General features: G+C 36.1%; 3 protein-coding genes, 1 long non-coding RNA gene and 1 pseudogene across 5 annotated transcripts; all 5 read left to right on the top strand.

Moving 5' to 3' along the window:
- Positions 1–827: 827 nt before the first annotated feature.
- LOC127905797 (uncharacterized) lies at positions 828–8,839 on the top strand. The gene is made up of 2 exons (XR_008060167.1): positions 828–1,342; positions 8,079–8,839. It is a non-coding gene; the product is annotated as an uncharacterized LOC127905797 (long non-coding RNA).
- A 1,115-nt stretch (positions 8,840–9,954) lies between these two features.
- Positions 9,955–11,069, top strand: LOC112328679 (uncharacterized). The gene is made up of 2 exons (XM_024608795.2): positions 9,955–10,759; positions 11,047–11,069. The coding sequence occupies exons 1-2, from the start codon at positions 9,955–9,957 to the stop codon at positions 11,067–11,069; spliced, it is 828 nt and encodes a 275-aa protein (XP_024464563.2).
- A 2,893-nt stretch (positions 11,070–13,962) lies between these two features.
- Positions 13,963–15,388, top strand: LOC18102173 (acidic endochitinase WIN6-like). Its single transcript, XM_006379239.3, has 3 exons — positions 13,963–14,439; positions 14,629–14,779; positions 14,933–15,388. Exons 1-3 carry the CDS (start codon positions 14,001–14,003, stop codon positions 15,333–15,335), a joined length of 993 nt encoding a protein of 330 aa, XP_006379301.2. The 5' UTR covers positions 13,963–14,000; the 3' UTR covers positions 15,336–15,388.
- A 2,116-nt stretch (positions 15,389–17,504) lies between these two features.
- On the top strand, positions 17,505–18,911 carry LOC18109324 (basic endochitinase-like; annotated as a pseudogene). Its single transcript, XR_002979853.2, has 3 exons — positions 17,505–17,939; positions 18,074–18,224; positions 18,404–18,911. The product of XR_002979853.2 is annotated as a basic endochitinase-like (transcript).
- A 4,440-nt stretch (positions 18,912–23,351) lies between these two features.
- LOC7474958 (acidic endochitinase WIN6.2B) lies at positions 23,352–24,821 on the top strand. Its single transcript, XM_002312880.4, has 3 exons — positions 23,352–23,817; positions 23,991–24,141; positions 24,320–24,821. Exons 1-3 carry the CDS (start codon positions 23,367–23,369, stop codon positions 24,720–24,722), a joined length of 1,005 nt encoding a protein of 334 aa, XP_002312916.4. The 5' UTR covers positions 23,352–23,366; the 3' UTR covers positions 24,723–24,821.
- The last annotated feature ends 657 nt before the right edge of the window (positions 24,822–25,478 follow it).

Genomic DNA, 25,478 nt, shown 5'->3' with positions numbered 1-25,478 from the left:
TTGAGTTATGATTTTGTTTGAATGGTGAATTTGTGTTAGAAATAAGGAAAGAACAGTGGGTTTTCTGTTGGAATTCTGGGTTGGAGGTTGAAGATGACAAAATTTCGGTTTGGTCCCTCAATTTTGGAAAATTACAGTTTAGTCCCCAAACTTTGGAAAATTTGCAGATTGGTCCCTGGAGCCTATTCCGAGATTCTGAACAGAATAACATATGAATTATGGACAGAATTACTGTATAGATAAGAGAATTTAACACTTTCAATTTAGTCCTCCAATTTGACAAAATTACAATTTGACCCTAAAAAAATTTGGTAAAATTCCAGAATGGTCCTTGGAGTATAATGAGATGATCTGGACAGAAATGAGGACTAATTATGGTCAGAATTTCAGTATATTCATGGATTTATGATAAATTTCAGTTTGGTCCTCCAATTAGACAAAAATTACAATTTGGCCCTTAAAAATAGGATAAATTACAGATTAGTCCCTAGCTGTAATACTAGCTTTTGCAGATTGGTTTGATGAATAATTAAGGGTTATTTAGTGAATTATTGTCAATTTTATTAGTTGTTTTATTATGGATTAGATTTCGGGAAAACCGTTAAATTTTGGGTTTTTGAGAAAATTGACTAGTTAGTTCAAAAACATATAGGGTTACGGAATACATCATTAGTTAAGTTTATTAAATAGGTTAAATGTTATTTTGAGTCGTTCTTGAATATGTCTCCTTTGTATTCAGATAATCCTGATATTCTACCGACAGGACGTCAGTAGGATTTTCTTCGGTGTCTGCTTTTGGCTTCTGTTTGCTTTTGAGTCAGGTGAGTGGATAATTTTCCATATGCATGAGAAATAGTATAAATATTTGATTTGTTAATATGAATTGAATCATGCTTCTTGATAATATATATGTTGATTATTATCCTTATTTTGATAAAGCATGATCAATTGTTGAATCTGAATTCTTGATATGAACCAGTATATATTTGGGATTGACTTCTGAATTGATAGCTCCTCATTTGATTGATGTCATGAGTTGAGCCTTGAGATATGAATATGTCCGTTTGAATATGATTATGAACCTATGGTATGTCAGTCAGAATACCCATGCTAACAGGGTAGTGTTAGTCTTTGTGCACATCGTATCTGAACCCTAGTTGGTCGGGGGAGTCACCAACCTGTGTGGACTGATCATCCCACAGTACGGAGCCTCATGCTCATTGCATTTTGATTTTCTGACGAGTTTTACCATATGACATTCTTGTTATGGCCAATTTGAGAACACTTCCATAAGAACCTAAAGCCATACTTGTATATATATTTCTCATTGCTGTATTACCTCGTGTGTGTATATTGAACGTTATCTACTCACTGAGTTGTTGAACTCACCATCTCATTATTTATCCTTTTCAGGCTTATAGCTTGATAGCAGGTCACTTTTGTTGGACTTTCCGAACCTGCTCTTTTGGTTGTAATTTGTACATTTTCCTTTATGTCTAGTTAGTGCTCCAAAACTCCGAATTTATATTAACTCTTGTATTAAGACAATTCAATTATATTATGAAGTTGATTTTGTTATTAATGCTGCGTTGAACTCTGATTGAGTTAGGATAAGTTTGTGTGTAAGTTTGGGTTCGCATAGGTATGGAACCTTGGAGGGGAACCTTGCCTATGTGCCGGTCATGGATTCGGGATTCGGGTCGTGACAAACTTGGTATCAGAGCTTTAGGTTAAAAAAAACAATAATATAATTAAATTCGTAATAAGTGGAGCATTAGGATCCGTGTTGTCTTGTTTGTTGTCTTTGAAATTCTGAATTCTCATTAAGCATGTCTTCTTCCTTGTGATAGATATGCTTTCCTATAATTCTGTGGTAATTATCATGCTATTGTTCTAGCATGACTTGAGTGCTCTCACTTTTATTTTAGGAAATGCCGAGGAATAGACGAATAGCTGATACTGTTAGAGTAGAGGATGATCAGGATAATGTCCCTATTGGGCGGTTGAGAACTGCAAAGCAGAGAAGGAGGCGCGGTGCACCCGTGTCTCAACATGTTGAGGAGGTACCTCCACCAGTGGAGGAAGAGCCTCAGGAGATAGAAGAGGAAGATATTGTTGATGAAACAGGTGTGGGGGTAGCTGACCCTGAACCTGTTACAGAGTTTCAGCAACTTAGCCAGGTTGTGCGGACCTGGATAGAGTTTTCTATGGAGAGAGATAGAAGGAGGGATAGAGATGTACCCTCGACATCCCACACTGTTCAGGGAGTTAATGTGCCGTTGAATGACTTCATGAAGTTGGCACCTCCTATTTTTACTGGGATGGATAGTTCAGAGGATCCTCAGAGGTTCCTAGATGATATTTGGCGACGGTGTGAAGCTTTGGGATGTACAGACCACCGAGCTGTGAGTTTGGCATCGTTCAGGTTGGAAGGAGATGTGGCAATCTCTTGGTTTGAGTCTAGGAAAAGAGCAAGACCAGTAGAGGCTCAGTGGACATGGAAGGAGTTTAGCTCCATGTTCTTAGACAGGTTTCTCCCTCAGAGCGTCAGAGATGCTCGACTTTATGAGTTTGAGAGGCTATCTCAGGGGAGCATGACAGTGGATGAGTATGATCTGAAGTTTACTCAGCTGTCTAGGTATGCAGAACATCTTCTACCCACTGAGGAGTGGAGGGTAAAGAGGTTTATTAGAGGACTCAAATCCTCTATGTATAAGGTGATGGTGTCACAGGTGTTTCCATCATACTCTTTAGCTGTTGATAGCGCCAGATTGATAGAGGCGCGAGAATTGGAGGATATGACTGCAGGCCAGTCTAAGAGGCCTAGAGAAGAGGGTCAGTCTTTTAGGCAACAGGGATTAAGTGCAGGTCCGTCTAGGGGACGAAGTGGCCGTCAGGGCTCATGGGTTCAGAGGAGGTTTAGACAGAGACCGTCAGTTAGTGGCTCAGGCGGTCAGAGTGGCAGTAGTGGTACTCAGAGTTTAGTTCAGACTGCACCTCGTAGTTCATTTGTTTCACCTAGTGATAGTTCTTCATGTCAGCATTGTGGAGGAAGTCATATTAGTGCAGAGTGCTACAAAAGGACCGGGGCTTGTTTTAGTTGTGGCCAGATAGGTCATAAGATCAGAGAGTGCCCGAGGAGACAGTTGTCAGCTTCAGGGTTATCTGCTTCAGTCCAGCATCCTATTCAGGCACCATCGACGAGCCAGTCTGTGGCTCATGGGGGTAGAGGTTTTGGTGGTCGTGGTCAGAGAGGCCGGGGTGCAGGTGATAGAGGTCAAATACAGCAAGGTCAGGGGCATGCTAGAGTTTTTGCCTTGACTCAGCAGGATGCTCAGGCATCCAACACAGTTGTTTCAGGTATTCTTCCTGTTTGCTCTTTTGAAGCAAAAGTGTTGTTTGATACGGGTGCAACCCATTCATTTATGTCCCCATATTTTGCCATGAGGTTAGATAAACAGCCAACCTTGTTAAAATCCCCAATTTCAGTCTCCACTCCCTTAGATGAATTAATATTAGTGAAGTATGTGTACCTGGATTGTGAAATAGAGATTGGAGATAAGATTTTTATGGGAGACTTAAATGTCTTAGATATGGTTGATTTTGATGTGATTTTGGGAATGGATTGGTTGGCAAAGCATAGGGCTTCGGTAAATTGTTGGGGTAAGAAAATAATATTTGATCTAGATGAAGAAGTTGGGTTGGTATTTCAAGGAGATAAGATTGGGTCTCCATCAATTATGTTGTCGGCTATCTCGAGGAAAATGGCCAGAAAAGGGGTACAGTGCTACCTAGCATATATAGTGGATATAGAGAAAGAAGTTCCTCAATTAGACCAAGTCCCTATAGTTAGGGAGTTTATTGATGTCTTTCCCGATGACTTGCCTGGATTGCCTCCATATAGGGAGATTGAGTTTTGTATTGATTTGGTTCCGGGTACCGAACCAATATCAATGGCACCATATAGAATGGCGCCAGCAGAATTGAGGGAGCTAAAGGAGCAACTGCAGGATTTGTTAGATAAAAAGTTCATCCGACCAAGTGTGTCCCCTTGGGGAGCCCCAGTGTTGTTTGTGAAGAAGAAAGATGGGTCATTGAGGTTGTGTATAGATTATAGGCAACTGAATCGGGTGACTGTTCGAAATAGATACCCACTCCCTCGCATTGATGATTTGTTTGACCAGTTGCAGGGAGCTCAATTCTTTTCTAAGATCGATCTTCGATCTGGGTATCATCAGTTGAGGATTAGGGAGTCAGACATTTTGAAGACAACTTTTAGAACTCGGTATGGTCATTATGAGTTCTTAGTGATGTCTTTTGGGTTGACGAATGCACCAGCAGCTTTTATGGATTTGATGAATAGAGTGTTTGGCCAGTTTATTGATCAATTTGTGATAGTTTTTATTGATGATATTTTGGTGTATTCGAGGTCTAAAGAGGAGCATGAGCAGCACTTGAGAATGGTGCTTCAAACTCTGCGAGAACATCAGTTGTATGGCAAGTTCTCAAAGAGTGAGTTTTGGTTGGAGAGTGTAGCATTTCTTGGGCATGTAGTGTCAAGGAATGGGATTGAGGTTGATCCTCAAAAGATTGAAGCAGTTAAGCAGTGGCTTAGGCCTACTTCGGCGACAGAGATTAGAAGTTTCTTAGGTTTGGCCGGCTATTATCGGAGGTTTGTGGAGAACTTTTCTCGGATTTCTGCACCATTGACTAAGTTAACGCAGAAAAATGTTAAGTTTCAGTGGTCTGAAGCTTGTGAGAAAAGTTTCTTGGAGTTGAAAGAGAGATTGACTACAGCGCCTGTTCTAGCAGTACCATCAGGTTCTGGTGGTTACACAGTGTATTGTGATGCTTCGAGAGTGGGGTTAGGATGTGTTCTAATGCAGCATGGCAAGGTTATTGCCTATGCTTCACGGCAGCTGAAGAAGCATGAACAGAACTATCCTACACATGATTTAGAGATGGCGGCTGTAATTTTTGCCTTGAAGATTTGGAGGCACTACTTGTATGGTGAAACTTGTGAGATCTTCACAGATCACAAGAGTTTGAAATACATCTTTCAGCAGAGGGATCTAAACCTGAGGCAGAGGAGATGGATGGAACTGCTGAAGGATTATGATTGTACCATACATTACCACCCGGGTAAGGCAAATGTAGTTGCCGATGCTTTGAGTAGAAAATCATCAGGGAGCTTAGCTCATATTCAGGAGGTACGAAGACCTCTGATTAGGGAGCTGCATGAGTTGGTGGATGAAGGAGTCAGATTTGATCTTAGTGAAGCTGGAGCAATGATTGCTCATTTTCAGGTTAAGTCAGATTTGTTTGATAAAATAAAAGCAGCTCAGAAGGAAGATGATTCACTACTCAGGATTAGAAATGAGGTTGAGCAGGGTAAGGCTGCAGGTTTTGTGATAGGTGATGATGATGTGCTGAGATATAGGGATAGGCTTTGTGTACCTGATGTAGATGATCTGAGGAGAGAATTGATGGTAGAGGCACATCAGACAGTTTACACAGTGCATCCAGGTTCCACCAAGATGTATAAAGACCTTAAGGTGTGTTATTGGTGGAATAGGATGAAGGCTGATGTAGCAGACTTTGTTTCTAGGTGTTTGACCTGTCAGAGGGTAAAGGGTGAACACCAGAAACCTCCTGGATTGTTGCAACCATTGTTGATTCCAGAATGGAAGTGGGAAAGGATCACAATGGACTTTGTGACAGGATTGCCTAGGAGTCAGGAGGGTTATGATTCAATATGGGTGATTGTTGACAGGTTGACAAAATCAGCCCATTTTCTGCCAGTTAGGATTACTTATGGATATGCAAAGTTGGCAGAATTATTTATTAGTGAGATTGTACGGTTGCATGGAGTGCCAATCTCGATAGTGTCTGATAGAGGTCCACAGTTTACATCGCGGTTTTGGGTGAAATTCCAAGAAGCTATGGGTACTAAAGTGCAGTTGAGTACATCTTTTCACCCTCAGACAGATGGTCAATCTGAGAGGACTATTCAGATCTTGGAGGATATGCTAAGGGCTTGTGTCATGGATTTTGGAGTTGGTTGGAGTAAGTTCCTACCATTAGTGGAATTTGCTTACAACAACAGTTATCAGGCTAGCATAGAGATGGCACCTTATGAGGCTTTGTATGGTCGGAAGTGTAGATCACCGGTTTGTTGGTTTGAGGTTGGTGAGAAGAGGCTAATGGGACCAGAGTTGATTCAGATTACCTCAGAGAAGATAGAGGTAATTAGAAATAAGCTTCAAACAGCTCAGAGCAGACAAAAGAGTTACGCAGATAAAAGAAGGCGTGACTTAGAGTTTTCAGTGGGTGATTGTGTGTTCTTAAAAGTATCACCGACCAAAGGAGTATTCAGGTTTGGGAAGAAAGGCAAGTTGAGTCCTCGATTCATTGGACCGTATGAGATTCTGGAGAGAGTTGGGGCAGTTGCTTATAGGTTAGCATTACCACCAAACTTGTCCGCTATTCATCCGGTATTTCATGTTTCCATGCTAAGGAAGTATATGTCAGATCCATCGCATGTATTAGAGGTCTATCCCATTGAATTGAGAGATGATATGGTTTATGAGGTGCAACCAGAAGCTATAGTCGACCGACAAGTGAGGAAGCTTAGGTCAAAGGATATAGCTTCAGTAAAAGTGAAATGGAAAGGTCATTCACGTGAGGAAGCGACATGGGAGCTCGAGGATAAGATGCGTGAGGAGTATCCTCATCTTTTCGATAATCTCGGTAAGTATTCAATCTTTTCTATTAAGTTTCGAGGACGAAACTTTTATAAGGTGGGGAGATTGTGATGTTTTGAATAAATGAGTAGGAAAATACAATAAAGCCCTTGAATGCTTAGATGTAGGAATAAATTAAATGAGGGGTATTGTAGTAATTGTATAAGAGATGATATATATAAATAGAAAGAAAAAAAAAAAGAAAAGAAGAAGAGATCTGAATATTTGAGAGAGAATCGGCAGGAGAGAAGGGAGAAAGAAGAAGAAGAGAAAAGAGGGGAAAATAGGGAAAATAGAAAAGAATTGAAGGGAATAAGTTTAAAGGTAAGATTTAGGTTGTTAAATGTATAAATTTGTATTATTAATCTTTAATTTCGATTTTGATAAATGTTAGGGTTATGAAATTTGTGTTTTGGGTTTGATTGATGATTTAATTTGAATATTATAGAGTTAATTGTTGTGGGTATTTGATTATTTGGATGATTTTGAGAGATTGAATTGAAAGATGATGATTTTGAGTTATGATTTTGTTTGAATGGTGAATTTGTGTTAGAAATAAGGAAAGAACAGTGGGTTTTCTGTTGGAATTCTGGGTTGGAGGTTGAAGATGACAAAATTTCGGTTTGGTCCCTCAATTTTGGAAAATTACAGTTTAGTCCCCAAACTTTGGAAAATTTGCAGATTGGTCCCTGGAGCCTATTCCGAGATTCTGAACAGAATAACATATGAATTATGGACAGAATTACTGTATAGATAAGAGAATTTAACACTTTCAATTTAGTCCTCCAATTTGACAAAATTACAATTTGACCCTAAAAAAATTTGGTAAAATTCCAGAATGGTCCTTGGAGTATAATGAGATGATCTGGACAGAAATGAGGACTAATTATGGTCAGAATTTCAGTATATTCATGGATTTATGATAAATTTCAGTTTGGTCCTCCAATTAGACAAAAATTACAATTTGGCCCTTAAAAATAGGATAAATTACAGATTAGTCCCTAGCTGTAATACTAGCTTTTGCAGATTGGTTTGATGAATAATTAAGGGTTATTTAGTGAATTATTGCCAATTTTATTAGTTGTTTTATTATGGATTAGATTTCGGGAAAACCGTTAAATTTTGGGTTTTTGAGAAAATTGACTAGTTAGTTCAAAAACATATAGGGTTACGGAATACATCATTAGTTAAGTTTATTAAATAGGTTAAATGTTATTTTGAGTCGTTCTTGAATATGTCTCCTTTGTATTCAGATAATCCTGATATTCTACCGACAGGACGTCAGTAGGATTTTCTTCGGTGTCTGCTTTTGGCTTCTGTTTGCTTTTGAGTCAGGTGAGTGGATAATTTTCCATATGCATGAGAAATAGTATAAATATTTGATTTGTTAATATGAATTGAATCATGCTTCTTGATAATATATATGTTGATTATTATCCTTATTTTGATAAAGCATGATCAATTGTTGAATCTGAATTCTTGATATGAACCAGTATATATTTGGGATTGACTTCTGAATTGATAGCTCCTCATTTGATTGATGTCATGAGTTGAGCCTTGAGATATGAATATGTCCGTTTGAATATGATTATGAACCTATGGTATGTCAGTCAGAATACCCATGCTAACAGGGTAGTGTTAGTCTTTGTGCACATCGTATCTGAACCCTAGTTGGTCGGGGGAGTCACCAACCTGTGTGGACTGATCATCCCACAGTACGGAGCCTCATGCTCATTGCATTTTGATTTTCTGACGAGTTTTACCATATGACATTCTTGTTATGGCCAATTTGAGAACACTTCCATAAGAACCTAAAGCCATACTTGTATATATATTTCTCATTGCTGTATTACCTCGTGTGTGTATATTGAACGTTATCTACTCACTGAGTTGTTGAACTCACCATCTCATTATTTATCCTTTTCAGGCTTATAGCTTGATAGCAGGTCACTTTTGTTGGACTTTCCGAACCTGCTCTTTTGGTTGTAATTTGTACATTTTCCTTTATGTCTAGTTAGTGCTCCAAAACTCCGAATTTATATTAACTCTTGTATTAAGACAATTCAATTATATTATGAAGTTGATTTTGTTATTAATGCTGCGTTGAACTCTGATTGAGTTAGGATAAGTTTGTGTGTAAGTTTGGGTTCGCATAGGTATGGAACCTTGGAGGGGAACCTTGCCTATGTGCCGGTCATGGATTCGGGATTCGGGTCGTGACAATGTTAATGAGATTCCTCTTGTCTTTGGCACCCCTCTTTAGGCCGCCAACACACGAAAGGCAAATCAAAAGATGCCTTGTTGCAAACAAAAAAATGCATACAAGAACTTCAATCGAGAGGTTGTGGTGAAATTGGTCTTACAAGTGAGGTTAAGAACTATTTAACCTCTAGGAAGGTATTGAAGAGGGCAATTTAAAGGGCCTTGGAGGATATGAAAAATAAATGCACCTTCTCTATCTCTAATGGAGATCATGAAACTACAACCATGCTTTGCATGCTAGAAGAGGTTGAAGCAGTCTCATTCAATGTGTTTGAATCCTTGATCACCTTCTCTGGACCAAGGACAAGGACTCCTGGTTGGTCATTAGTCTCCAAGCTGGTGCACCAGAATCTTTAAAGGGAAAATATCTCTGATCAATCTGAACTTAAATTTTAAATTCCATATCTAAGCTGCACAAAGACAGTAGAACCGTCCAGAATATTTACTTACCCGCCTCAGTAATTTCAAAACTCTAACTTAGTGTGAAGGCTGATAAATCAAGTATACATATCTTACCTGCTTCTTGAGCAACAATCAGGCCTGTCATTTAAGAATTTTATAAACAACTTGCACGTTTACATGAATTTTTCTGCGACCATTTGATCGCAAGCAGATAAAACAAATAGTCCCCTCGTGCAGAAATGTCTTGAAATATGGACATTTCCAGGCCAATTCTATCTAGAAAATTGGTGTCAACGCCATTCTCGTGTGATAATTAGATTAGCAATAGTTGTTGCCTAATGAGTTGGAGATGTGGGCTGGGGATGAGACATTGACAAACATAGTTGATAATAATTGAATATCCAAATCAGAATCAGGTTACTGAGATTCCTCTTGTCTGCCTCACCTCTTGATATATATTTTTGGCAATTGCAACGCAAGAAAGGAAAATTCAAAGATTGACAATTCGCATTCACCAGCTTTAGTCTCTCCCCTTTGAGAAAGAAAAATGGCTTCATCTTCTAACCAAAAAACCGGCTTCCATGCTCGTTCTAACAGCTTTCCCTCTAGATTAAACCCAGCCATCACTCAGCTTGATGAGCATTTATGCAGATCAAGGGCTTCTGAAGGTGCCTGTACCTCATCATCCTTGGGTGGCAAACTAAGCAGCCTCCAGGATTTGCATGATTGTGTCAACAAGTTACTTTTTCTACCGCTGAACCAACAAGCAATAGCCCAAGAGAATAATGGTAAATTGATTGAAGAGCTATTAGATGGATCTCTTCAGGTCCTGGATTTGTGTAATACTGCAAAAGATGCCTTGTTGCAAACAAAAGAAAGCGTACATGAACTTCAATCGATTTTGCGCAGGAGAGTTCGTGTTGAAACTGGTCTTACAAGTGAGGTTAAGAAATATTTAACCTCTAGGAAGGTAGTGAAAAGGGCAATTCACAAGGCCTTGAAGGTTATTAAAAAAAACAGCACCTTCTCTGCCTTTAATGGTGACCGTGAAACTACAATCATGTTTAACATGTTGAAAGAGGTTGAAGTAGTTTCTCTCAAAGCGTTTGATTCCCTTCTCTCCTTCATCTCTGGACCAGAGGCAAGGACTATTGGGTGGTCATTAGTCTCCAAGCTGGTGCACCATAAAAAAGTAGCATCTGCAGATGAAGAAGCTGATATAAATGAGTTTGCTAAAGCAGATGCGGCATTATTAGCCTTGGTAGATCAGAACACAAGCAAATCTGATAACATCAAGGGTGTTCAAACCCAACTCGAGAACTTAGAATTGTGCATTCAAGATATTGAAGAAGGTCTTGAATACCTTTCCAGGACTCTGATCAAAACTAGAGTCTCTTTTCTAAACATCCTAAACCATTAACCGGAACAATCTTGATATAGTCATACTTGTACATCGTATAAATACACATGTATTATTCCATAGATAATGAAATGATCATATACTCAGTTGCTAAAATTGTGTCCCGATGTGTTCTATTTTTCTTTTTTTATCTTTGTTGGTTTTTTGAACAAGAAAGACAGAAACTAGAGAGAAACGTTGAGTGAAACTAGTCTTTCATTTCTGTTCTACCACTTGCAGGTTACATAACTGATAATACATAGAGAAAGCTAAGAAGAGACAGTTCTACACATGGAAGTCGATACCTAATCTGACGGACTTCTAGCCTTTACTTAGCAGCTTGTGCAAAATCATATCTCCTGCAATTTCAGACCATACTCCATACATATCAGATTAGGTCCCAAAATATCAGTACATACTACCTGCATGCACATTACAGTCCACATAATAAACATATATTGCATTTACCACAGCCTCTTTTTTGTAGAAGTTTAATGAAAGTGCAATTCTCAATAGGATTACCTCTATGTTGATGGTAAGGGACAAAAACAGATGTAAATCCTAATTAAGAACATAAGGGTGCTGAAAGATGACAGGGTCTGGTCAAGATTAATACAGCAAAATTAACATGGTAGACTCGTAAATAAGTCGGTTCTTCTAACATCAAATCTTGCTCTCTTATCTCATAAATATTGTTTAATCTTAATCATTAAGCACCAAATGAAATTTAATGGAACCCACATGTTGACTCAAATTCCTGCATATCGAACGCAATGAAAAATTAGATGGTTGTGATCTTTGGTTAGGGGGAAAGTGGAATCATCCAGCAAAGTTATCCAGTCACTACGTACCAGCACCTCTTATCGTTACGCTACAACGTGGCTAGCTAGAGATACTGAAGCCACTGGTGTGGATCTTGTCTTCCTGTTTACCGACAGAGATTTCAGGACCTAGCATTGAATGCATTAATAAATGACCACTCGTGTGTTGCAGATGAAATGCTAGTCAGATTAAAAATGAATGCACCTTCTCTATCTCTAATGGAGATCATGACTCAAGTTCCAGGACATTGAAAGCAATGAAAAATTAGATGGTTATCTTTCGGTTAGGGTGAAAGTGGAATCATCCAGCGTCAGCGGTTACCCGCAGCTCTTATCCTTATGCTACAACTTGGCTAGAGATATATATTGAAGCCAACGTTGCGGATCTTGTCTTCCTGTTTCCCAAAAGAGATTTCGGGACTTGGTATTGTATGCATCAATACTAAATCGGATCAAATAGGATTTCCTATTTGCATATGTTAAATAAATTGAATTAAAAATGGTATTATTTAAAAAAAATTAAAAAAGAAGTTAAAATGATTTTGATAAAAAAAAAAAGGGGGTCAAAACCTATTTGCATATCACTTAAAAAAAATTCAATTTTTTTATATACACTTTTGAGTCGAAAAACAAGTATGCTCGTAATAACTTTGTTTTCAATCATATTTTCAAGTATATATAAGTTTAACATTAATCATTTAATTAGGGAATGAGAGAGAAAACTATTTTTTTATTAAAAAATTCAAATTAAAATTAAAATTTTTAAAAATAACTGCTACTATGATATTAAATTAAATGAAATATATCACATTAAAAGGTAATTATAACTGGCAGAGTTTACAAAAATAACGCCTTACATAAGAAAAAAAATCCTACAAGGAAAAGGAGCAAATTCTAATGTTTGTAATGATGGAAATTATGTTCATTCTAATTTTCTTTTTTTTTTTAAAGGCCGGAAATTATTGGTTTCGTTAATTTGTCGTTTTGCAACATATTTCGTGTATTAAGTTCGTGAACAAAGACACGATGGTTCTTTTTTCTATAATAAGTCACATGGTTGTTTGATGCCAAGTCACGTGGTTCAAGAAAAACAATTTTTTTTTCCCTTTATCTAAATTAATTCATAGAAAATGTTTTTTTCCTTTTTTTTTTCTTTTGGAATAAAGCACATGGTTCATGATTTTGTATCAAGTGATTAAAAAAAAATTGCTACGTCGTTGTGATATGTTTTATTTGAATTAACAAATGCTTATTTCACGACAGATTGACGAAAAGGATATGGACCCCACCTCATCCTTCTTGCTCTTGTATTAACAGTATTATTTATCTGTAAGTTAATTCTTAATTAGATATACTATAATTAATTTTATTCTTAATCAGATTGAGCAAGCATTATCAATGGAAAGGAATTCCGTGGCTTACTTATGGAAACTCTCAAGGAACTTGGTCTGGTTCTCAAGGGCTAACGTTTAATAAAATAGAGAATAAGAATCAAAGTTTTATTCTTACTTTATAGTTGGAAAAAACAAAGTGAGAATAAAAAAAAAATCATTCTTATAAAATGAAGCGGGAGTAAAAATAAAAATAAATCTTTATTTAAAATAATAATATATATTTTTTATTTATTATATATTAATTATTTTTATTGGTATTATCATTTATATTATTGTTACCATTATCATTATCATCATTATTATTATTATTTCACCGCCACTTTTATTTTACCACCACAATTCTTTTACACCGCCACCTTCTATTATAATGATTATATTAGTTTCTTTCACATCTATCTAGTAAAATTCAGTTTAGAAATTTTAAATTCTCATTATTTCAAAAACAGCATAATAATTAAAATTTAATTACGATTCCCTAATTTTCATTTCGATTCATGCAATCTCATTCAGAACTTTTCATTCCTGGTAGCCAAATGATTTAAAGAACTTTGAACTCTCAATTTATTTTTAAGAAAAATTAAAAGAAAAGCTCATATGCACTTAATCAATCTAATTTCTTTTTTCCTTTTTTATTTCATGGAAGTAAGTTGTGGTGGTAGATGGGACAAAGATGACACTTATGTTATCGTTTTTCCATATAAAACAACAAAGCTCACATGCACTTAATCAATCTGATTTATTTTTCTTTGTTTTTTTTTTTTTTTTTTTCCTGCGAGGAAGTTGTCGTACCTTCTTGATCAACATGGAAATGATGGGGACAAAGATGGCACTTTTGTTGCCGTCTCCAGGGAAAATTAACATGAAGCTTTATTACAAATTGTAAGGACGGAAATGCCATCGTATACCTCTATTATTGGCTATATATACCCAGATGCTTTCACCTTCTCAATCATCAACGAACTCAAGCATTTAACAAGAAATGAGTGTTTGGGCTTTCACATTTTTCTCCTTATTCTTGTCCCTTTCGGTTAGAGGCTCAGCTGAGCAATGCGGTCAGCAAGCCGGGGGTGCCTTGTGTCCTGGAGGCCTATGTTGTAGTTCTTATGGTTGGTGTGGGACAACGGCTGATTATTGTGGTGATGGTTGTCAGAGCCAGTGTGATGGGGGTGGTGGGGGTGGTGGGGGTGGAGGTGGGGGTGGAGGTGATGGTTACTTAAGTGATATCATCCCAGAATCAATGTTTGATGATATGCTCAAGTATAGAAATGATCCTCAATGTCATGCTGTTGGGTTCTACACCTATGATGCTTTTATCTCCGCTGCCAAGGAATTCCCTGATTTTGGTAACACTGGTGATGATCTGATGCGCAAAAGGGAGATTGCTGCTTTCCTGGGCCAGACATCTCATGAAACTACCGGTAGGGTTTTTATATATATATATATAATTTCCTGCTCGTAACTTCAATTAATGTCATTTACATTTAGGATGCCTAGGTTGAGTAGACTCGGTGTACAAACTCATTCTGTAATTAATTAAATAAGGCTATCCTTGGTTGATTAATTTAATTCCTTGTCTCTGATTTGACAATGCATGCTCCTACATAAAGGAGGGTGGCCAACTGCACCTGATGGCCCATACGCTTGGGGATATTGCTATCTTAGGGAAATAAATTGTCAAGATTATTGTGAACCATCTTCCACATATCGATGTGTTGCGGGCAAGCAATACTGTGGCCGAGGACCAATCCAACTTTCATGGTATTTCCGCAAGGCCTTGACTAGCAGAGTCATTTAATTCAGTTTATGGAAAATGTATTGTGAAGTACTTTGAATCAAAAGAAGAGGCCAGATCCTGCAAAACATTATTAGATCTTGATTTGCATTGAGTTAGTTTATTAACATGTGGTGCAGGAACTATAATTATGGGCTATGCGGAGACGACTTGAATTTGCAACTGTTACAAGAACCAGAACTTGTTGAAACTGATCCTGTCATTTCCTTCAAGACAGCACTCTGGTTTTGGATGACACCACAATCCCCAAAACCCTCTTGTCACGCAGTCATCACTGAAAGTTGGACACCGAGCGAGGCAGACTCGGAGGCTGGTAGGGTTCCAGGCTATGGTGTGATAACAAACATCATCAATGGTGGCATTGAATGTGGCAAGGGAGGGCCAAATGATGCAAATGAGGATCGCATTGGGTTCTACAAGACATACTGTGATTCACTCGGAACAACCTATGGCTCCAATCTTGACTGCTACCAGCAACAGCCTTTTGGAAATGGACTCTTGGGATTGAAGGACACCATGTAATTTGATGTTGAAGCTATATATCATATCTTGAAATAATAATAGCTTTTAGCTTATTGACCTTTTCTATTTCCACCAGTAGGATTAAATCATACCGTGGAAGTCCAAAGCCTTTTCTATTTTCCTAATAGAGTTGCGGAGCGTTTGATGGTTTTTGACACCAGGGGCAACTATAACCCATAAAACAAGATAAATAAACCCTAGTATCAATTTAAATTACATAGGAGAAGAAAAGAAGTCAGGAACATCGCTGTTAGCTAGTTATCTATATATATCATCACTTAAATATTCTTTGAAAGAGTCTAGCTAATAATGAAGGTGCAGCTGGCATAATAAAGTCCGGTCTATATTGGTGGCCAGGAAAAAGATTGATCGTGATTTTTATGAGCCAGATAATTAAAACTGGATTTTTCTAGGTTTAATGGACCAGTAACATCTAAAAGAAAAATACTCTGAGTGTATATATAGGTGACGAGAAGAGAATAAATGATATTTTTAAAATTTAAATATTTCTTAAACCGTAATTAAATTTATATTAGACTTGTATTATGTTAGACTTTTGTTATCTAGACATATATGAAATATAGAGAAATGAAATTTTAAAAAATAAATTTATATAGATTTTTTTAAGATAAATATATTAAAAATATCTAAGTTATAATGTATTTTATATAAATATCTCATTAATATCCAAAGAAATTTATAAAAATATCTATAAAGATATGTAAATTATTGTACAATACTATAATAATATATAGTGAGAATAATAAAGAAAAATGATTAGATCAACTAAGCAAATACCTGGTTGTCCGATGCTGGTGGGCCTGACTAGGCTCACCAAAACTATCCGATATGAGCTTACCCGAATCCTGATTGGACAATCATGCCACGTGTAAATTAACAATCTTGGAACGATATTGTTCAAGTGCATGAACCAAACTAGACCTAATTAGTAGCTAGCAATGCCCCTTTTCACTTTTTGAGGTATCTCCCTCTTCAAAAAGTCAAACACGGTAGAGTTGATAATTCTACGAGTGAAGTGACATATTTTGTTGTGTTTCTTGTGACAATGCGGAGTGCGGACACTGGGCTTAAGAGCTATAATTATTATTTTTCTAGTGACAGGCTCGACTCCGTAGGTAGGTTTATTTGAAACATCATAAGTTATATGACAATAAAGTTTCTTTGATTTTTATTTTTTTATCCTTTTTACTTTGGATTTTAGGATTAGTGTTGACAGATATTTATTTTTCTGAATATAAATAAATATCAATTAATATACAAGTTGATTTGAAAGGATTCCCAGCTCTTGAAATTGATCAACCCTCGGCCCGCAACGAACAATAAATCATCTCCAATTTCCACGTTTTGAGAAGAACTTATCTAAAGTACCTACTTTCTTGTCTGAATGTAAATAACTCACAAATGACAAACGTTATTAAAGAGCATATTCCTACATGAACCTTTGTGATAGAATTTCAACGCTCCATATCTCCTAATGGATTTCCAACAAATTAACCCCTGTCAATACGACACTATCCCTGATCAACAGGTGTCTGTCATACTCTAAAGTGATAGGCCAACATCAGCTGATATTTACAGCAAAAGTCACGCACTTGAAGCTAGAGATTAATCTATGTTATCGGGGAAAAAAAGTTTAGAAAAAGAAGGCAGAAGACAAGACCCTAAAAGCCGCCATGTACTGTTCATCACTTTATCATATCTTCTCTTTAATTAATACATAGATGTTAAATCCTCGTGAGTCAGACCATTAATGGGCACTGTTTGTTTATATGTTATAAAAATATTTTTGAAAAAATTAAAAAGTATTTTATTTTTTTTACTTTAAATTAGTATTTTTTTGATATTTTTAAATTATTTTAATGTGTGTATGTTTAAAATTATTTTTTAAAAATAAAAAATTATTATTTTAATATATTCTAAAAAAACACTTTATAAAACTACAGTAATCTCATTTTCAAATCCAAATAGGCCTGTTCATTTAGAAAAGTACTAGATTGGATAAATGAGCAGCCATCATTATTGAAATAGTCCACAGTTTTTATTAACAAGTGACAGAAGTATTAAGTAGCCATGTTTCCCCTATATATACTAATGCTGTTACGATCTCAAAATCAACAAAATCCCAAACAAAACACTTCAAAGTTCAAAATGAAGATTTGGGCCTTCACGGTTTTCTCTCTATTGCTGTCCCTTTTACTAGGAGGCTCAGCTGAGCAGTGTGGAAGCCAGGCCGGGGGTGCCGTGTGTCCGGGAGGTCTATGTTGTAGCCAATTTGGTTGGTGTGGCAGCACTAATGATTACTGTGGTACCGGCTGCCAAAGCCAGTGCGGTGGTGCGGGCGGAGGAGACCTTGGCAGTATCATCTCAAGTGCGAAGTTTGATGAGATGCTTAAACATAGAAATGATGGTGGATGCCCTGGCAAGGGATTCTACACTTACAATGCCCTGGCAAGGGATTCTACACTTACAATGCTTTCATCTCAGCTGCCAATGCCTTCTCTGGCTTTGGCACTACTGGTGATGCTAACACTCGTAAAAGGGAGATCGCTGCTTTCTTGGGCCAAACCTCTCATGAAACTACTGGTTCGTTTAATCAGTCTCAAACCTAATTAATCAGCTTAGTTTATAACTTTATATACTTCTTCACATAACATTATGTATCAGAGGAATATTAGTAAGTTAATTATCATGATCTCATATGATGAATGTACATGTAGGAGGGTGGCAAACTGCACCTGATGGTGCATACGCTTGGGGATATTGCTTTGTCAAGGAACAAAATCCTGGAACTTATTGTTCTCCAAGTTCCACATATCCATGTGCTGGTGGCAAGCAATATTATGGCAGAGGTCCTGTCCAGCTTTCATGGTAAGTCCAGATTTTTTATTATTGTTATCTGGTAGGTATTTTTTTCTTCATTTCTGGGTTTACATATTCATCCACCCATTTTCAAGCATTAAAAATAAAATTGAAAGAATTCAAGCGTGTGTGTGTTATTTAGCACAACTTTGCAGTGAAGTTAATTTAATTTGATAAATATGACACAGGAACTACAACTACGGGCAGTGTGGAAAAGCTATAGGAGTGGATCTATTAAACAATCCTGACCTTGTTGCAACCGATCCAGTAATTTCCTTCAAGACAGCAATTTGGTTTTGGATGACAGCACAGTCTCCAAAGCCCTCATGCCACAGTGTCATCACTGGGAATTGGTCACCTTCCGGTGCTGATTCGGCAGCTGGTCGGGTTCCAGGCTACGGTGTGTTAACAAACATTATCAATGGCGGGCTTGAATGTGGTATGGGGTGGAAGCAACAGGTGGAGGATCGTATTGGGTTCTACAAGAGGTACTGTGACTTGCTTGGAGTTGGATATGGAAACAATCTGGACTGCTACAACCAAAAGTCATTTGCAAATGGACTCTTGGACTTGGTCGACTCCATGTAATTTTGTCACATCCTTCTGTAATCTGTATGCCTAACAAAATATAAAAATAAAACGTTTCCTGCTCTGAGTCAAATAAAAAATATGACCCGTGTACGTCTTTTTCATCTATCCATGCCTTCAAGTTTTACGCCCACTGCGCTTCTTTTACAGGCGTGATATATATGGAGAATAACAGAGTCGGGAACACAAATCAATTAAGCAGCCCGAAAATGGATGGGAAAATTGATTAGAGCAGTTTATAACTCTTCTATGTAGTTGTAAACTTGGAACAACCCAAGACTGACTTAACCTTTGGATTAAAAAAATAAAATAAAAAAACCTGCTCGGCCGACCTAATCATAAATATGTATCGACTTGCTAACTCAATTAAAACCCAATCCTCACAGCTATTGACTTTTTTTTTAGAAAAAAATTGAACAAACAACATTATTTTATTTTTTTCTTAAAAAATAATTTAGAGATTAACTCTCCCAATCCGTAATCAATGTATGTCTCGGGTTAACTCAGATTGGGTTATACAACTATGCTCTTCTGTGTCACTCTTCTAGATTTTGGATTAGACTATTCTAAGCTAGATTTATACTTTCCACACTCGTTGAAAGCCTCTAAGCTCAAAATTATGTTGACTACATTTCTTATTGGGTCTGTCTAAGAGCCCACAACCACTTCTAGGAGCCCACATCCTTGGACCAAAGGCTTGGATCTTGTTAAGGACTCATTGGTGAAATAGAGTTTTCTTCAATTTTTTATTTGCCTTTCACTTTTTAAAACAAATAAATAAATAAAACTTTCTAGACTAATATTTTTTTTTATTTTCCTGAGTTTTTAATCGATTTTTTTTTCTTTCTAGAACTAAAATCAATAAAAATCTAAATATGTCCCTTCCTCCATTTGAAAGTAAACTTTAATAGAAAATTAGGTTGCTGTAGGGGAAGGATTGTTATTGACTATAAGTCTTTCCCAGTGCATGAATGACACCTATGGCATTTCCCTATCAAAGAAAATCAAGGCAAGAGAGTTGCTGGCAAGAGACAATGCGTAGACATCAGGGATGCCATTTTTCTGAAACATGTTACCGCCATTAATAGCTGAAGAGGATGAGATTCCTCTTCAACTATTAATATAAAAATGGTACAGTATTTATCCATGTACATTTATTTATTTTGATACTGGTGGTGACGGAAAGAGAGAATAAATGATATTTTCAAGACTTAAATATTTTATAAATCTTGTTTAAGTTTGTATTAGATTTGAACTGTGTTAAACTTGTGCTGTCTAAATATATATTATTTATATGAAATCTAGAGAAATAAAATTTAAAAAATATTAATAATAATAATATTTTTTAATGTTACACTTCAAATTAAAATTACGGTTATTTTTCAATATTAATAATAAATTTTTTTAAAATTTTTAATTATTTTAATTATAAAAAATAATATTTATAACATAAATAATACTATTTTTCATATTAAGACTTTTAATTATAATAATATTTATAATACAAATAGTTATATTTAGAATTCTAAGACTAAAAATCTTGTGTTTTGATGCAAGACACAATAAAATTGATTCCGAGCCTAGTGTTTTTGGGTCTTCAAAGCTAATTTGGGTCCTGCCTTAACCTGGACCTAACTCCAATGGGTCTTGCAGGGCAGGACCCAAATGCATTTAACAATATATATAATTCAAAACTACTGAATAAAAGATTTAAAGATAATAAAACATTAAATATTACAAAATTAAAATATCTTCTATTATCCAAAATAATATTATATTATAATATTTATAAATTATTTTTTGATGAATTTTATTGTTTAAAAATTCTCTTATATAATATAAATATATGAAATATATGATGTGAATAAAAAATAATTACTTAACACATATTGCGGAAATCATAATAAGGGTTAATTGTGCGATGGAGGCCAATGTTGCAGCCAATATGATTGGTGTGGCCTATGATATAGCTAATTAATATTAATCATTCTGGCTAATTCAAATTTTATTTTTTAACCGATTTGTGACTATAAATTGGAATACAAATTCTCCTAAAAAAATTCAAAATTTTAAATTTGTGATCGCAAAATCGGTCACTTTTTTTTTTTAAATGTAACCGAGTTGCGTTTTGTTAGTGTGCCTTTTACTGAATATTTTCGGTCACAAATCCATCACGAAGCGCGTTAATTTGTGAAGGATTTTTGCTTGTTTATAAGTGAAATTTCGATCACAAAAATAGCTGTTTTTTTAGTATGCTACCCAAACCTAGCATGAGATATTCACACATCTATTTCGTTGTTTCCTCGTCTTTACTAGGCGAGAATACGTTCTTCAGTTCTTGCTGAGGCTTCAAAGTGCTGTGACCAGAGGTGGGGCTGTTTTCTTCACTGTTTTGGTCACAAGATCTCTCCCGAAAACACGTAGATCGATCCATTGTTCTAGACGTGTCGGCCCTTTTGTCATGAAGGCTTACACGTTTCCATGCACTTGTCAATAATCCCGAATATGATAATTGTATGTCACGAAAATCGTCGATCTTTCTTCATCGATCAATGAACAGTATTTCCCTATAAGTATATACCTGTCCTCCTTACAATCTCAGCGACCAACAAATTCCCAATCGTTGTGCTTCAAATGAAGCTTCGGGTCTTCACAGTTTTCTCTCTATTATTATTGCGTGTTTTAAAATTATTTTTTAAAAAAATTAGTTTTTTTATATTTTTATTAGCATTAAATTAATCTTTTTTAGTGTTTTTAGATCATTTTAATGTATTAATATTAAAAATAATTTTTTAAAAATAAAAAATATTATTTTAATATATTTTTAAATAAAAAAAACTTCAAAAAAATATCTACAACTATATTTTCAAAAACGCTCTACCAAGAAGGCTTAGTAGCGCAACGTGAAAGTCAAAGTAGGGGTAAATTCTAATGCAAATATCATAATAGGAATAAATTATGTGAAGATGTTACGTATGGTGTCAAAGAATCATGTCACTTTAAAAAATTAAGTATTTAAATTTTTAAGTAAAGTTTTAAATATATTATTTTATATTATTTTTTAATATATTTTGTAAGTAAAATATTTTTAGGTTTAAAACTTATACTGGTATATATTATTTTTTAATACATTTTGTAAGTAAAATATTTTTAGGTTTAAAACTTATACTGGTATATATTATTTTATATTTTATATTTATTAATTAAAATAAAAATGATGTGATTTAAACTCGTGACCATTTGATCAATAACACTCTAGTATTATATCAAAAAATTATCCAACTAAAATCTTAAGATTTTAAATAAAATCCCAGTAATAATTTTATATTATTTTCTAGCATAAACATGGTTAATGTGGCAAAGTTCCAAATTATTGCAATATCGGTTGACAAAACCAATGTTATGGCCATCACCAGTTCGATTCTCACAAATCTTAAAGTCATTAAAGGTTTACATGGTCGTTAACTTCAGAGTCCATGAAATTAGTCAAGATATATGCAAGCTGACTCAGACACTATATTAATTATATAAAAAAAGTCACAAAATCTAATGTTTGTAATGATGGAAATTATGTTCTTTCTAATTTATTTATTTATTTTTAAAAAAAGGCCTGAAATTATTGGTTTCCTTAATTTGTCGTTGTTGCAACGTATTCTGTGTATTAACTATTAAGTTCGTGAACAAAGACATGATGGGTCTTTGATGCCAAGTCACGTGGTCCAAGAAAAACAATTTTTCCCCCTTTATCTAAATTAATTCATGGAAAATGTTTTTGTCCTTTTTTTTTTTTTTTGGGAGTAAAGCACATGGTTCATGATTTAGCATCAAGTGATTAAAAAAAATTGCTACGTCGTTGTGATTTGTTTTATTTGAATTAACAAATGCTTATTTCACGATAGATTGACGAAATGGATACGGACCCCACCTCATCCTTCTTGCTCCTGTATTAACAGTATTATTTATCTGTAAATTAATTCTTAATTAATTTGATATACTAGAATTAATTTTATTCTTAACCAGATTGAGCAAGCATTATCAATGGAAAGGAATTCCGTGGCTTACTTATGGAAACTCTCAAAGAACATGGTCTGGTTCTCAAGGGCTAACTTTTAATAAAATAGAGAATAAGAATCAAAAGTTTTATTCTTACTTTATAGTTGGAACAGCATGATAATTAAAATCTCATTACGATTCCCTAATTTTCATTTCGATTCATGCAATCTCATTCTTAACTTTTCATTCCTGGTAACCCAATGATTCAAAGAACTTTGAACTCTCAATTTTTTTTCAAGAAAAATTAAAAGAAAAGCTGCACTTAATCAATCTGATTTGTTTTTCTTTGTTTTTTTTTTCCTACGAAGAAGTTGTAGTACCTTCTTGATCAACAAGGAAATACTGGGGACAAAGATGGCACTTTTGTTACCTTCTCCATGGAAAACATGAAGCTTTATTACAAATTATAAGGACGGAAATACCATCGTATACCTCTATTATTGGCTATATATACCCGCATGCTTTCACCTTCTCAATCATCAACGAACTGATCAAGCATATTAACAAGAAATGAGTGTTTGGGCATTCACATTTCTCTCCTTATTCTTGTCCCTTTCGGTTAGAGGCTCAGCTGAGCAATGCGGTCGCCAAGCCGGGGATGCCCTGTGTCCAGGAGGCCTATGTTGTAGTTCCCATGGTTGGTGTGGGACAACGGATGATTATTGCGGTATTGGTTGTCAGAGCCAGTGTGATGGAGGAGGTGGGGGTGGGGGTGGGGGTGGTGGAGGCGGTGGTGGAGGTGGAGGTGATGGTTACTTAAGTGACATCATCCCAGAATCAATGTTTGATGATATGCTCAAGTATAGAAATGATCCTCAATGTCCTGCTGTTGGGTTCTACACCTATAATGCTTTTATCTCCGCTGCTAAGGAATTCCCTGATTTTGGTAACACTGGTGATGATCTGATGCGTAAAAGGGAGATTGCTGCTTTCCTGGGCCAGACATCTCATGAAACTAACGGTAGGGTTTTATTTTTTATTTAATTTCTTGCTCATAACTTCAATTAATGACATAGGATGCCTAGGTTGAGCAGACTCGGTGTACAAACTCATTCTGTAATTAATTAAATAAGGATATCCTTGGTTGATAAATTTCCTTGTCTCTAATTTGACAATGCATGCTCCTACATAAAGGATGGTGGCCAGCTGCACAAGGTGACCCATACGATTGGGGATATTGCCATATTAGGGAAATAAATTGTCAAGATTATTGTGAACCATCTTCCAAATATCAATGTGTTGCGGGCAAGCAATATTGTGGCCGAGGACCAATCCAACTTTCATGGTAATTCCGCAAGGCCTTGACTAGCTGAGTCGTTTGATTTAGTTTATTGGTTAAGTAATTTTTTTTATATATGGAAGATATATTGTGTAGTACTTTGAATCAAAAGAAAAGGCCAAATCCAGCAAAACATTGTTGGATCTTGATTTGCATTGAGTTAGTTTATTAACATGTGGTGCAGGAACTATAATTATGGGCTATGCGGAGACGACTTAAACTTGCCACTGTTACAAGATCCAGAACTTGTTGAGACTGATCCTTTCATTGCCTTCAAGACAGCACTCTGGTTTTGGATGACACCACAGTCCCCAAAGCCCTCTTGTCACGCAGTCATCACTGAAAGTTGGACACCGAGCGCGGCAGACTCGGAGGCTGGTAGGGTTCCAGGCTATGGTGTGATAACAAACATCATCAATGGTGGCATTGAATGTGGTCAGGGAGGGCCAAATAATGCAAATGAGAATCGCATTGGGTTCTACAAGACATACTGTGATTCACTCGGAACAACCTATGACTCCAATCTTGACTGCTACCAGCAAAGGCCTTTTGGATATGGACTCTTGGGATTGAAGGACACCATGTAATTTGATGTTGAAGCTATCGTGTATTTAAATAACGAAAGCTTTTAGCTTATCGACCTTTTCTATTTCCACCAGTAAGAATAAGATGTTTCTTTTGTCCCTTCCAGGCGATCGGAAATAGTTACGTATTTACAAAATACCGTCTCAGTTCATGGATTAAATCATGCTGTGGAAGTCCAAAGCCTTTTCTATTTTCCTAATAGAGTTGCGGAGCTTTTGATGGTTTTTGACACCAGGTGCAACTATAACCCATAAAACAAGATAAAAAAAACCCTAGTATCAATTTAATTTACATAGAAGAAGAAAAGAAGTCAGGAACATCGCTGTTAGCTAGTTATCTATATATATCATCACTTAAAGATTCTTTGAAAGAGTAGCTAATTAATAATCAAGGTGCAGCTAGCATAATAAAGTTCGGTCTATATTGGAGGCCAGGAAAAAGATTGAGTATGATTTTTATGAGCAGATAAAACTGGATTTTTATGTATCAGATAAAACTAATGATTACTGTGGTAACGGCTGCCAAAGCCAGTGCGGTGGTGCGGGCGGAGGAGACCTTGGCAGTATCATCACAAGTGCGAAGTTTGATGAGATGCTTAAACATAGAAATGATGGTGGATGCCCTGGCAAGGGATTCTACACTTACAGTGCTTTCATCTCAGCTGCCAATGCCTTCCCTGGCTTTGGCACTACTGGTGATGCTGACACTCGTAAAAGGGAGATCGCTGCTTTCTTGGGCCAAACCTCTCATGAAACTAC

The sequence above is a fragment of the Populus trichocarpa genome, chromosome 9, assembly GCF_000002775.5.
Source record: "Populus trichocarpa isolate Nisqually-1 chromosome 9, P.trichocarpa_v4.1, whole genome shotgun sequence".
In the NCBI taxonomy this organism is placed as follows: Eukaryota; Viridiplantae; Streptophyta; class Magnoliopsida; order Malpighiales; family Salicaceae; genus Populus; species Populus trichocarpa.
Note: the sequence above shows the minus strand (reverse complement) of the source record. Positions and strands in the feature narration are given on the sequence as shown.

Coding starts and splice junctions, on each gene's coding strand:
- LOC112328679 (XM_024608795.2), top strand. CDS start 9,955: ATGGCTTCATCTTCTAACCAAAAAACCGGCTTCCATGCTCGTTCTAAC. Junction 10,760..11,046: donor CATTCAAGATATTGAAGAAG/GTCTTGAATACC, acceptor TACCACTTGCAG/GTTACATAACTGATAATACA.
- LOC18102173 (XM_006379239.3), top strand. CDS start 14,001: ATGAGTGTTTGGGCTTTCACATTTTTCTCCTTATTCTTGTCCCTTTCG. Junction 14,440..14,628: donor GACATCTCATGAAACTACCG/GTAGGGTTTTTA, acceptor TCCTACATAAAG/GAGGGTGGCCAACTGCACCT. Junction 14,780..14,932: donor GGACCAATCCAACTTTCATG/GTATTTCCGCAA, acceptor CATGTGGTGCAG/GAACTATAATTATGGGCTAT.
- LOC7474958 (XM_002312880.4), top strand. CDS start 23,367: ATGAGTGTTTGGGCATTCACATTTCTCTCCTTATTCTTGTCCCTTTCG. Junction 23,818..23,990: donor GACATCTCATGAAACTAACG/GTAGGGTTTTAT, acceptor TCCTACATAAAG/GATGGTGGCCAGCTGCACAA. Junction 24,142..24,319: donor GGACCAATCCAACTTTCATG/GTAATTCCGCAA, acceptor CATGTGGTGCAG/GAACTATAATTATGGGCTAT.